Here is a 13002-nt window from a genome sequence, read left to right on the forward strand (position 1 = left end):
TCAAACATGTGCTTATAGTAAACCTATCTCAGTTAGCATCACATAGTTTGCTTCAGCATCATCGCTTATAACTCACAGCAGCACTGTTGGCGGCACATGCACAGAATCACAGCTGTGGTCCGCACTAGAGCTTCATGAGAAAGTATGACAGTGTTTGCTGCTTTTGCATGTTTGGGCACAATTCACGAGAGTAGAATACTTTAATTCGAATACAAGAATATAAGTAAGTAGTAACAGAATCAGTATCTAAAATCCTGCAAAGAATTTCTACCTTTATGCAGGATGTGTCTTTTCACTCTGAGCTGAACCAGATTCAGTTTGTTCCTCCTAAAGTTAGTGTTTTTAGAAGCATACTGGTTTAAAAGAGCAAAATCAAATCCCCTCATGACACCAACAAGGTCACATTATTGTTGTGTTTTGAAAAAAGAGTTGAGCGTTTATGGATCAGTTTTAAGATCTTCAAACGTAATAGAATCATCAAAAGTTGAGTCATCAGGCTCCTCAGGTGCTCTGTGACCTCGTGGTTTGAGTTAAGAGCATCAGGCTCTGTAACACATGGAGCATCTAATGGAGGCTGATCATCATGTGGACAAACAGCTGTGTGTGTTCAGGGGATCAGTATGTGGAGCTCTTTACCTGCAAACTGGATCAGTTTTTGTCACATATGTCTTATCCTTGAGTATGTTCTGTATTGTGTGGATGCTTTTGTGTTGATTTGTATTTTTTGTACCTCCCATGAGGAGATAAGGAACGCAGAGTCAGTGACATCTTTTAAATCTCTTCTTAAAACTCAATTTTACAGACTTGCTTTAATGTGACTTCATCCTTCTAACTGCTTTTACTTCAAATTGTATTATTATTTTTCGCTTTTACCCAACTAATTAATTGTTTTACATTTTATTTGATTATTTTTTGTTTTAATTTATTTATCTTTTTTTTAATTTATTATTTTAATTTGATCCTTTTCACTTTTATTTTCACTCTAATTTTCCCGATGTGATGTCATCTATCCATTTTTATTTATTGACTGAATCCTTCTACCGCTTTTACTTCTATTTTATTATTATATTTAGCTTTTATACAACTAATTAGTTGTTTTAAATTTTATTTGATTCTTCTAATTTATTTTTCTTTTTTTAATTTATTACTTTTTCTAATTTTCCCGATGTGATGTCGTCTATCCATCTTTATTAATTAATTGTATTCATTTATCCTTGAAAAGCCTCTTAAACAATGATTTCTTGGTCTATTGTCACACCACTTCATTCTGTTTAATTTACATGTACACTTTTTAAACCTTTGCGTTGAATATATTCTGTTTTGCATTGTTAAAATTCCTCCTCCCTGTCTGTCAAAAGGTTTACTTTGTTACTCGAACCATGCTTCGTCATATCTGTCATATCACTTTGTAAACATCTGTTTTTAAAGGTGCATTATAAATAAAGTTAATATTACGTATTTAAAGGCCTATTTAGGGACAGGGATTGCAAATCAGCTCTGGCTGCAACTGCTGCAGAGCATGGCGTCTGTTTTGCTGTCTCATACTTGAGCCTGTGCAGATAAAATCACATAAATAGAGGCATGATGAGTGATAAAATGTCTCTTATGAATGCATATGCTGCCTTTTCTTCATTTACTCAGACTATGATTAGAGAGACGACCAAATTCAGAGCTGGGGGATTGAAACACGGTCCTGTTTCCACATTTTCAGAGACTGAAGGTCAAAAACATGCGAGGTTATCGATTCTTCTAAGAAGTCTTTCAATCAAATTGTCATCTAGTCTTCTGTCTGAATAATAAAATGTACAAATAGATGAATCAATAAAGACTCCAGTCCCTTAGAAGGTTTGATAACGGTCTCAATATGAATGAAAATGATTATTGGACAGATAGCACCCAGGTTGTGTAAAACAGGCTGGAGTACATATTAAAAATGTACGAAAACTAATATCTCTTTAGTTTTCAGGACAACATGACGTCATCTTTAAGACGGTAACCTCTTTCAAGCTCAGAGATCTGCCAACAGGAGGTTGTAAGAGTTGCAGACAGCAGGAGTTCTTCTTAATTGCATGTGATCCATCGCGTTTATCCTCTACGTGTTCCAGTTAGACATAATGTGCTTGCAGAAAAGTTAAAACGGGAGTCTAAAAAACACACGCAGCTCTACCTTTAACCTGCAAAGAAAGAGCACAAAACACATCCTATGTAACTGTAGTCTCTTTTCTGTGGCTCCAGCCTTTCATGGGACACAAAGACAGCCCAGTGTGGGAGACAATGAGACACGGCCACACCCAGTTCAGCCAGGTAGGACAGACACACAAGCAAATCTCAGGAGACGGCTAACACGCTCACATTCAGCCCCCCGAAACAAAACAACAAAGACACGCCCTGCTACTCCGTGTAACATCATAAGATCACATTTTCATGAGTGGATCTGAGAGGAAGGGGGGCGCAGACAAAAAGGGATTAACTTTCCCTAAACAATATATCTTAGACAGACTGGATTACTGTAGACTTTACTTTGGGATTAAAGGGCAATCCACTCAGTTATTATTTAATTTATCATCTTTATTCCTTTGTCAGCATTCAGAGGGGACAAAGATATTTACTTCACATGCCTATGCAGACAAAATCACAAAGCAGTGCTCTCATTTTTACTCGTCACTGCTGTGTATATCTAATGCTGCTCTATTATTATATCACATCACCTCGTATGTTATCATCTATTCACTTACTTCTGCTATTACCTACACTGCTTTTCTCATTCAGGGTCACAGAGTGCAGCAGCCGAGCCAACCTGTCACTGGGCGAGGGGCTGAGTACACCCCGGACAGGTTGCCGGGCACAGAGAGACAGATAACCAGACACACTCACACCTACGGGCGTTTCAGAGTCCCCAATTAACCTAACGAGCATGTCTTTGGACTGTGGGAGGAAATCTGTGCATGCACCAGTGAAAATGCAAACGTCAACACAAGACAGTTTGCTGTTGGAAGGAGAAACTCCAACCATTGCACCAACTTGCAGCACAAATACATGGAATATTCGTATTTTTCTTTTACTTTAAGTAGTTAAAAATATGTGTAAATTATGATTTATCATGACTTAATTTTCAAATTGAAAAATAGTAGAAATTCACTTTTTCCTTCTGCTTAAATATGAAAATATTCTGTCTTGTTTTAAAGTTCTGTAACAGTAAATTAAACATCTCAGGCTAACTCTTTTTAAAGCCATTCTTTGGGGGCTTTTTCCCTTCATGAGACAGGACAGCTGAAGAGAGACAGCACATGTGGGGAGTAGAGACGAAGAGAAGACTTGTAGTGAACGGTCAAGGACGGGAGTTGTACTTCTACCTGGCTTTTCTCATCTTTCCAACCAATCTAAGCACTTCACACCACATTCATGCACTGATGGCAGAGGATTTGGGGCCGAGTCTTGCTCAAAGACTTGCTCATGCGACTGCAAGAGCTGGGATCGAAATTCTAACCTTCATATTGAGAGAAAACTCCCTGTACAATAGAGCCAGACTACACCTTCTGCACAGCTTTAACAACTAAGCCAAACTGGCACACCCAACTTACTGTCAGAAAAACACAGACATCTGAATATGTTGACTCAGAGTTCATATTTTCTGACTTTATACTGAATTTGTTATTAATGAATCAGGAAAATACACAAAAAACAGCTTCAGTGCTGAGAATAAATTCTCATTTCAGCCCTCTGAAGATGTGGAAAACACATGGACCAGACTTTTATAAGAGTCATGGGAAGTTTTGACCCAAAGGTGCAACAACAAGATGCACATTGTACAAAAAGAAGAAGCACTGAATGTTCACTTGTTCAAAATAAAATATACACTACCAGTCAAAAGTGTGGAAACACCTTCTCATTCAAGGGTTTGTATTTATTCTAATTATTGTAAACACTGTAGATTAATACTGAATGCATTAAAGCTATGAAAGAACATATATGGAATTATTTAATTAATAAAAAAGTGTTGAACAAAGCAGAATATGTTTTATATTTTAGATTCTGTAAAGTAGCCCCCTTTTTCCTTCATGACAGCTTTGCACACTCTTGGTATTCTCTCAGTCCGCTTCATGAAGTGGTCTCCTGGAATGGTTTCTAATTAACATGAGCCTTGTCAAGAGTTCATTTGTAGAATGACTTGCCTTCTTAATGTGTTTGAGACCATCAGTTGTGTTGTTCAGAGGTAGGGTTAGCACACAATGGATAGCCCTATTTGACTACTATCTAAAACCAGATTATTTCATAGTTTTGATGTCTTTGATGCCATTGTATGAGAAGGTGTGTCCAAACTTTTGCCTGGTAGTGCACATTGAGATGCAGACAGCCTGCTTACCTAGTCGACAGTGTGTGCAGGGTAGACAGCGGTTCATCCCGTTGGAGTGCTCCGTGTAGGTCTGCCCGTGCTCACAGGAGTGACAAGTCCCCTTTTCCTGGTCTCCATCACATCCTTTCTGCACAAAGGTTCCTGTAAATAAATTAGAAAAACAATCAAACAAGTCCAGTTATAAATATAAACACTACATACTGCCAGCTAAAGTCCTGCAAGTTTTTATTAATGTGACGTGCTTCCTGTTGATGTAGGATGTTTGGACAGGACATACCGAAGCAAGAGATAACACCACTGATTCGCTTAATGCTTTAAACTGTAAAACAACGGGACGTCAGCTGAGAGGGGACAGGATGTTTGATTTGATAGAAGTGCAGAAGATGAGGGTTTTAAGATTACCTTTTAAACTGTGCATGATTGACTGTCTTACATGAGATTTCTAGGAAGATAAATCCACATTTCATGGGGAGTTGAAGAGAAAGAGGAACTACAGCAAAGCTAACGGAGCTCAAATGTCATGCTAAGAATTTTTATAGTCAATTTACACAGGCTATAAAAAGAAAACACTTGATACTCATGTGTTTGAGGATTTAAGACAAAAAGGAGGGCTGTAGAAAAAGAGGAAAAGGAGCTGAGACGTCTTTAATGATCTCATTGGGTATTCAGAGAGCAGAGGATTGTTAATGTGGTTAAATCAGGCTGTTACACTTTGTTTCAACACAATTTAACTGTTGGTTAAAGTGATATTCATCATGCATCCAGCAAAAACAAAGTGTCTGCATGTATAATAAAATCTTACGCTGACAAGAGGAAGCAACAAGCAAAGATTTCATACAATTAAGTGGTCACAGTGGCTTTTTCGGACTGTGGTAACGACTGACCAGAAAGCCGAATCACAAGAGTGGGAAAGACATAAAAAACCCACGAGAAAGAAGATGATCTTACAGGCCTGTGTCATTACCAGGGAATAAATCCACTAATTATCTGTCCCCCCAGTAAACTTTATACTTCTCCGTCTTTATAAACATTGTGGATTTTTCTGAAAGGGCAACATTTTCTTAGCTTCTGTAAATAATGACGGTCAAACGTACCCCATTAGAACAGCTAAATTAGTGAGAAGGTCAGAGTGAATCTGCTTTTAGAAGTCAGTGGACATGCACTTTAATAAAGAGGCTTGTGTTTAATGTTTAGAAAAAAAGATGAGCTGATACATGCTGTAAATTTTGTGCCACAAGACCAAACCAGAAATGATCAAATCAAAAGATTTCTTTGAATTGAGAACAGTAAATGAAATTATTTGATCAGCCAGCAGCAGAATGCAGAAATTACATTTTGGGAAAATATGTTCTGAGCTAAAAATACACTTACAGTTAAAGTTAAAGTCTACAGCCTTCCTTAAGTCTTTTTATATAATACATTAAAAAGGTTGGGTACTTTTAATTACTCTGGATTTTCCTCCACATTTCTCGCTCTCTTCTCTCGTCTCTGAGCTCCAATTTATTCCACAGAGATGGAGCACTTTTTCTTCCTGCTCTTGGACTTCATGCATTTTTTCCAGCCAGGCAGAGACTCATTTGGGAAACAGTTCAGGGTTCTGGGTTTGACATTTGACTCAAGTTTTTTTCACACACAAAATGCCATTTCAAATGTTGGCCCTGACGTGCTCTCAGAAGAAATAGGTCAATGCTTCAGGACAGCGGTTCTCGAATTGGGGCTCGAGTACTTCTCGGGGTACTTTGAAGAACTGCAGAGGTTATTTTTTAAACTGTTTATTTAAAACAATTAAATAAAACTGTTTGTGTGGATTTTGGCACCCCCTGTGGACAAAGTGATACCTCTTACATCTGCATCCAGCACATACAGAGGATAGCAAAAGTCTACACACCCCTCTTAAAATGCCAGGTCTGTGATGTGAAAAAATGAGACCAAGATAAATCATGTCAGAACTTTTTCCACCATATTATTATTATTTTTTTATTTTTTATTCTTCCCCCTAAAAGAGTTAACATTTTTTTCCAATTGAATTGTTCACGTTATAGGTCACATTAAAGGTGGAAAAAGTTCTGACATGATTTATCGAGGTCTCATTTTTTTACATTTCAAAACCTGGCATCTTAACAGGGGTGTGTAGACTGTATGCAGTGTGCTGTTACTTTAATTTGTTACATACTTTTAAAGTTATAAATAAGTTCATGTTTTGAATAAATAAATAAATTAGAGTTAATGTAAGAAGAGTTAAAGGGTTAAAAGGCAATAAATAATTACATTTTAAAGTGGAACTAAAGTTCCAGGTTTTTGGTTCTGCTATGACAGAGTTTAGGGACGGACTGCATGCAAAGGCAGATGCTCGTGAACTCCCATGCTTTAAGAAAACTGCAAAAGACATTGTAAAGAATCAAGAACCTCTTTTCACAAGCGGCCAACGAGATCTCACTGTAGCTCTCGTCACAACGACACAGACACGGGCTTTTAGTTCTTGGTGCTCCAGAAGACCGCTCCAGAATTAACAACCGTTTTAAAGAACTGACCTGTGTCTGTGTCGTCGGGAAAAGAGCTACATGTAGCTTATATTTTAAAACTAAAGATCTCATCTTGTTGTCTTTGAATGGTCTGAATGCTGAGTCTTTGCTGCAGTAAATGTATAAAAAGATGCTATGGCTGAGTAAAGTTGCTCATTTCATCCAACACCTACTCCTCGCAAGCAGCTTAAAATTAATTTTCATGCTGCAGGTCTTATTTGCTTTTGTAGGGCATAAATAGGCATTAATATTAATTTTAGTGTTTCTTAACAAGCTAAATATATCTTCACATGAGCTTTAAGTCATGCATAACTCCTAAAACAATTCTTATATTAGTACAATTAGAAGTAAATGTAATCTGGGTAGTATATTTTGTACTTAAAACCCTAAATTCAAATGCATTCATTCACAAACTTGGTGCAAAAAAGGGCATTTAAGTTTCTTTTTTTGTGTTGTTTACAGTTGCAACAAGTACATTTTGAAATAAATCAAGAATGTAGATTTATTGTTGAAATGTTGCAGAAAATGCTGAGAAATAAGTTAAAAAAAAAAGGATCCTATGAATCAGAATAAGTATGAGAAATAAAATGTTTAAGTGCTCGCAGTAAATCCTTTCAATACTTTTCTTTCTCCTGCTGGAAATGTTGTTTTAAGACGCTGCACCTCATGAAAGATTTGCAGTTAAAGGGTAAAGGTTTAGAAATACGACCTTAAAGGAACAGTGTGCTGCTCTGTGCCTGTTAATAAGAAACATTTTATACTTTGGTTAAGGAATATCAAAATGAGGGGTGGTTTGTGCACCAGGGAACATTTTTGGGTAAAATTGGAGAAGCACCGCTTTAGGGTAGAAGAAGCTGTTTAATATGTTGCAGGATCAGAGGCCCTCATGGCTCCTATGATTGGTTACAAATGGCGCTGTAATTGGCGATACTGTAAATTGTACTTGATGCAATTTTCCATACCAGCCTGGCAGTTGAGGCAGCAGTGTCCCTGATGGAGGTACTGCTCGTTCTCCACACATGTCCTGTGCCGTCGTAAGGTAGAGTTTTTGAATTCATCGCCGGACCTCTGAGCCGCTGGAGGTTCTGCTGCGTGACAAACCAGCAAGAGGAGCGCTGCCACCAACACCTGAGTCATGAAGGTCGGTGTGAGAGAGAGGGAGAGAAAAAAGGAGAAGGTTTTTTGTTATTTTTATACATCCACTGTACACAAACTCGCCCACTCACAGTCGTCAGATGAAAAGACAGTAAAGAGGAGAGTCTATCTTCATAGGAAACCTTGTGTGAGCAAACTACAACTTAATTTGAACCATCTGATGCGAACATCTGCCGTGGGAGAGCAATTAAGGGAGCCATCCAGCCGGGTAGAGCGAGGAAAGCCAGGAAAGCAGCTCCGTGATGCAGAGCTATACATGCAGCATAACTACATGCAGCACCAAACTTAATTACTGCATGATCTTGTTTTCTTGTGGGAGAGGGTTTTGAAAAGCAGCGGCCGTGGGTGTGTAGTAGAAAAGGTTTGATAAAAGGTATCCTGGCTAACAACAGCATGGTGCCCGTATCAAATGTGGTTCCAGAAATCTATTCATGTGCAGGATAATAACAGGCTTGTATAGGTGGGGTACCGGGAAGAATACAGCCGAACACTTTAGTGTGGCCCCCAGGCGCTGGTGTTTATTCACACGCTTTTCACCATGTCAATGTGAGAAGGCTCCATTCATTGGCAAACAACACACTTTAGTGCCTCTACTTCAAATGACCCACATTCTTAAACCCCGGCTCTTTGAATGCCGCGTCATGTGACACCGCCACGAAGCGCCCCAAACGCAATGCGACACCCTTATGGGTAAATGAGAGGCCTAGATTCTGTGGTTTTGTCTCCCCCCCCCCATCCACCTCCACCTCCACCTCCATCTCTGCTAACCAGCCCAGGAGAGAAAGGGAGAAAGGGAACAGGTTAGGGTGGAGAGGGCTGGGCTGCGATGGGAAGAAAGAGGAGGAGGAGGGTCGATTCAAAGTGAGAAATTGAAGCCAGAGCGTTAAAGATGGGACGTTCAGGAGGGAATTGGTCGTCCGAAAAAAAGACAGTGTGGGAGAATTAGAGGGATAAAGAGTGAAAGAGCACACAGACAGAGGTAAAGAGAAAAAGGGACAGGCTGGAGCTGACTCTTGACGCTAGACTTGGCTCTCTGGAGGGCTGCCATGCCTTGTTGTTCAAAAGAACTTTCCCCTCTCTCTCCCTCTCACTCACTCAGCCTTTTCCCTTCTTCCTCTGCTCACGTCAGACTTTCCAAAGACGCTGAGAGGCAGACGTGGAAGGGCAGACGGCCGGTAGAGCAGTCACAATCACACCATTTAGATCTATCCAAACATTCTGGGGAAGGAGGGGAAGGCAGAAGAGAGAGAGAAGGAAAGGGGGAGGGAGATAAAATGAGAGAAAGAGAGAGGGGGGGCGAACAGCTTGCATGACACAGGCTAAGTATTTAGACTTGAATACACTATGTGTATGACTGCAGGCAGAGTGGGGGGTGCAGAGAAATGTGGAATTGGGAAAAGAGCAAGTGAAAGGCCGTGTGAAAAAGCACGGAGAGAAAAATGTGCACAGGAAAACGGTGGAACGAGAAGATGAGGGGAAAAAAGACAACTAGGAAAGAGTGACCTGCTGCAGCCAAGGTAACTCTACACGATGTGGCACAAATACAACTTTTATTTATCCAGGTGGAGGCATGTTAGAAATCACTTTCAGCCAATCAAAAGTCTAAACTCAGGTGTCTCTCTCTGACCGGCATGGACAGCATGGAGATGACATCATTTCCAGGCTTTGTTCATTGCAGAGACTCTAATCCAAAAACACTTCCAGGTGCAGACGCCCTCCTCAATGGCTGACCTGTTCTTCTGCAGCAGTGGAAGACTGCCACTGTGCAAATACCCAGTCACATCTTATGAAGAGAAGGATTGATTATTATCTCAAGTTATTGCTGTTTGATTTGGTCTTTGAGACACCAGAAACAGCAGAAAATGCCCATCTAAATTCCCAGAATGCAAGATGATGTCCTAATGTCTGCAATCCAAAAACACCACAATGTTCATTTCAATAAGGCTGCCTCTTAAAATAGTGTAATCATCAGCTAAGGTGCCCAAAATCGACTTGAAGTAGGCAGAATGATCTCTTCACAGTGTTTTGTTTTTGTTTTGAAGATTACTTTTTAAGCTTTGTGCTTTTATTTTGATAGGACAGCTGGAGAGTTAGAGAGAAAAAGGGTTCGACATGCACCGATTCATGTCTGTACCAAGCTGCAACCTCCGGTCTCAAAATATGAAGCCAATGCAGAAGTGGTAGAAACTGTAATTCATCAAGTGTCCACTAGAGGCTGGCTGCAGAAACACCGGAAACCACATACACACCTATTCAAAGAAGAGGATCTTTGAAGCAGAAATAAACATGTTTACAGCCTGGTACAAAAAACGGATTCGGTCTACGAATCTAATGTCTCGATCGGCACACACTGATTGGACTATAAGGACATGACTGACTTGACTGACAGGCGGGAACACATAGCTGTTGGCTAGGAGGCTCAAACCCCGCCTCTTTGCCTCACACTAAGCCTGTTTGAGTCCAGCATTTCCAATATGGCTCCAAAACAGCACTCAGGAACAGATGGGTGACATCACAGATACTACGTCCATTATTTATACAGTCTATGGTCTGTACTGAGGATTGATCCTGCCACCAATGCAACGAGGTCTAGCCTCTGTACATGGTGCTCCTACTCTACCAACTGAGCTAACCCAGCGCTCCTGTGCACTCTTTTTTTACTGCATAATTTCACTGAAAGCAGAAACCAAGTATCATGCTGACATTCTTCTTCTGTTTTAACCAGGAGCCAAATTATTCCTCCACTCAGTCCTCTGAATAAAATAATCTTTAAAATCTTATAAAGTAGTTTCAGGGTAAGAATCTGTGTTTCGTCCGTGGTCTTCAGTGAAGCTTCTGCGGCTCAAACTGTGTTCCTTCTTACTCCAACTCTCCCTGTTTTTCTTAAGTTTGGATCCAAGCTTCTAATGACTAAAATTCTTTAATCAAATTAAATGATAAAGTTATAAAAAAAAACACAAAGTGTAATGTGACATGAAAGGCTGAGTCAAAGCCGAAGCAGTCGGCTGGAATTGTTTTGATGTCGAGCAGAAAGTCGGTGGTCATGGAAAAACTCGGATACACTTTCATCTGGAACGATCTGCTCGAGGAGATCAGACCGGCGAGTTCCTGAGTCCTCTTTTAAAAACACATTTATGTAAGCGTGCTTTAGCCGAGTTTAACTGAGTTTTATCTCATTTTTGGGGAATTTTAATTGATTCTTTTTGTCATTCATGGATCTCCTGTTGACTGATTTAATCTTGTCTTTTATTTTGATGTTGTAAATCCTTCTTCCACACTTTTTAAAAAGTGCTCTATAAATAAAATTCACTATTATGATCGTTATCTTATCAGTGGTGTGTTCGAGTCACCAAACCTCAAATCTGAGTCGAGTCTCGGGTCCTCAGTGTTCAAATCTGGGATTATTAGAGATTACTAAGACTATTGCTGCTGTTTCAATCCAAACTATTGATTGTATGAACTTTTACTGACTGTGTTAGACCTTTTGGATTCTAATCATTAACATAAGACTCTGGCTGATCCTGTCGCTGTGTCTGGAGATTTAAACCCTGAATAAAGTCATAGTGCTGCTGTGTCCCGTGCCTATATGTACACTTGGTATCACTGCAGGTGTCTAATAACCTCATAACACCTGCAGCTCATGCTTTTAAAATCTGAATTTTAACTGACCAAACATCTCCCACTCTGTGGTTGAGTCACTTTAGTTGCTGACATTACTGTTAGCATGCTAATCATATTGCAATCCAGAATCCAAGCACCTTTAGCATCTCACATGCTTTTCTGGGTGCATCCTGAACAGATGTCGGTTTCCCTTATTGCACATGTTGCCCTCCTCTTACTTCAATTTCCTGTAAAATCTTTGAGAGCAAAAAACGCACAATTTGCATAGCCTCTTCAGACATCCTGTCAGGAACTGCGGCTGAACAAGATGGCATGTGAAAGCGCATGCAGGCAAACACACGTGACATCCCTTGCTCCAAACTCAGTGAATCATAAGGGCCTTCAACTAAAATTAACAACAATACAACCATCTTTATCAATACATAAGTCTGCATCATCCAAGTTCTAATGGAGGCAAGTGCATGGGAACAACACCAGAATCATGTCGCTGATGCAGGAGTTTGATGTGTGGGTAAACCAAATAGTTGAAAACTAAAGAAACAGAAATGAAAGAAGCTGAAAGTACAATTTTCTGTTTTTATTCTCTCTCTTTTTTGAGCCACTAATAAATCAGACGGCTAATTACTCCAGCTCAGTGAAACAGGAAACCCAGAGCAGAATGCTGCTGAGAAAGGTTTACAGACGGCTTGTTTTTACAGGACAGCAGAGACATACGAGTGTCTAATCACTTCTCCATGTGCTCCTGTGGGAATCTTTTATTTTGTAATAAACACAGTCGAGTTAGTCTGAGGGAATCCCGCTCTGTGGTATTTTAAACACAGCCTGCTGACAGACAAGGAAAACAAACAACGCCACTAACATGTGTCCACCACACCAGTGTCCTACGGCTTGCTTAACTGCACGAGCGAAAATGTTCTGCAGACATTACGGCCTGCCACAATGTGGCTTAGTTTTACCTCTACGAGCAAGCGAGGAGGGAAGACCGGAGTGACCGTAACCTCAGCGTCGAAAGCCCTCCAAACCCACAATTCCTGGAAACTCTCCAAGTGGTTCAGTCCACTTCACAGCAGTTCTTATCCTCTGTGCAACGGGTGGGCTCAGCGGAAGATTATTTGGTATAACAGTGTCCTATTGTTGGGCTTTCAGAGTGCATGTATGGTAGGTTAGGATGTAAGTTAAACTAATAAAAAAATACAATAAAATACTGAGGGAGCTTGTGTTTATCTGAGAACAGTAGCCCCCCTACGCTTCCTCTCAAAACGCTGGTTTCTTCCAAATTGCCTTGGCACAAACTCCACACATGCCATGTACACTGAGCATGCATTTGTGACTAAATGACAGGACATCCTT

At 40.0% G+C, this 13002-nt stretch overlaps 1 protein-coding gene across 1 annotated transcript in view; it reads right to left on the reverse strand.

Annotated features, from left to right (window-relative positions):
- tnfrsfa (tumor necrosis factor receptor superfamily, member a) overlaps positions 1-13002 on the reverse strand; it is a 43134-nt gene that overhangs the window by 12392 nt on the left and 17740 nt on the right. The window contains exons 2-3 of the mRNA XM_034710227.1: positions 7839-8004; positions 4364-4495 (exon numbers count right to left, since the gene is read on the reverse strand). Of these exons, the coding sequence (XP_034566118.1) occupies positions 4364-4495; positions 7839-8004 (298 nt within the window). The remainder of the gene's footprint in view (positions 1-4363; positions 4496-7838; positions 8005-13002) is intronic.

This window comes from Notolabrus celidotus, chromosome 19 (assembly GCF_009762535.1).
Source record: "Notolabrus celidotus isolate fNotCel1 chromosome 19, fNotCel1.pri, whole genome shotgun sequence".
NCBI classification, from domain to species: Eukaryota; Metazoa; Chordata; class Actinopteri; order Labriformes; family Labridae; genus Notolabrus; species Notolabrus celidotus.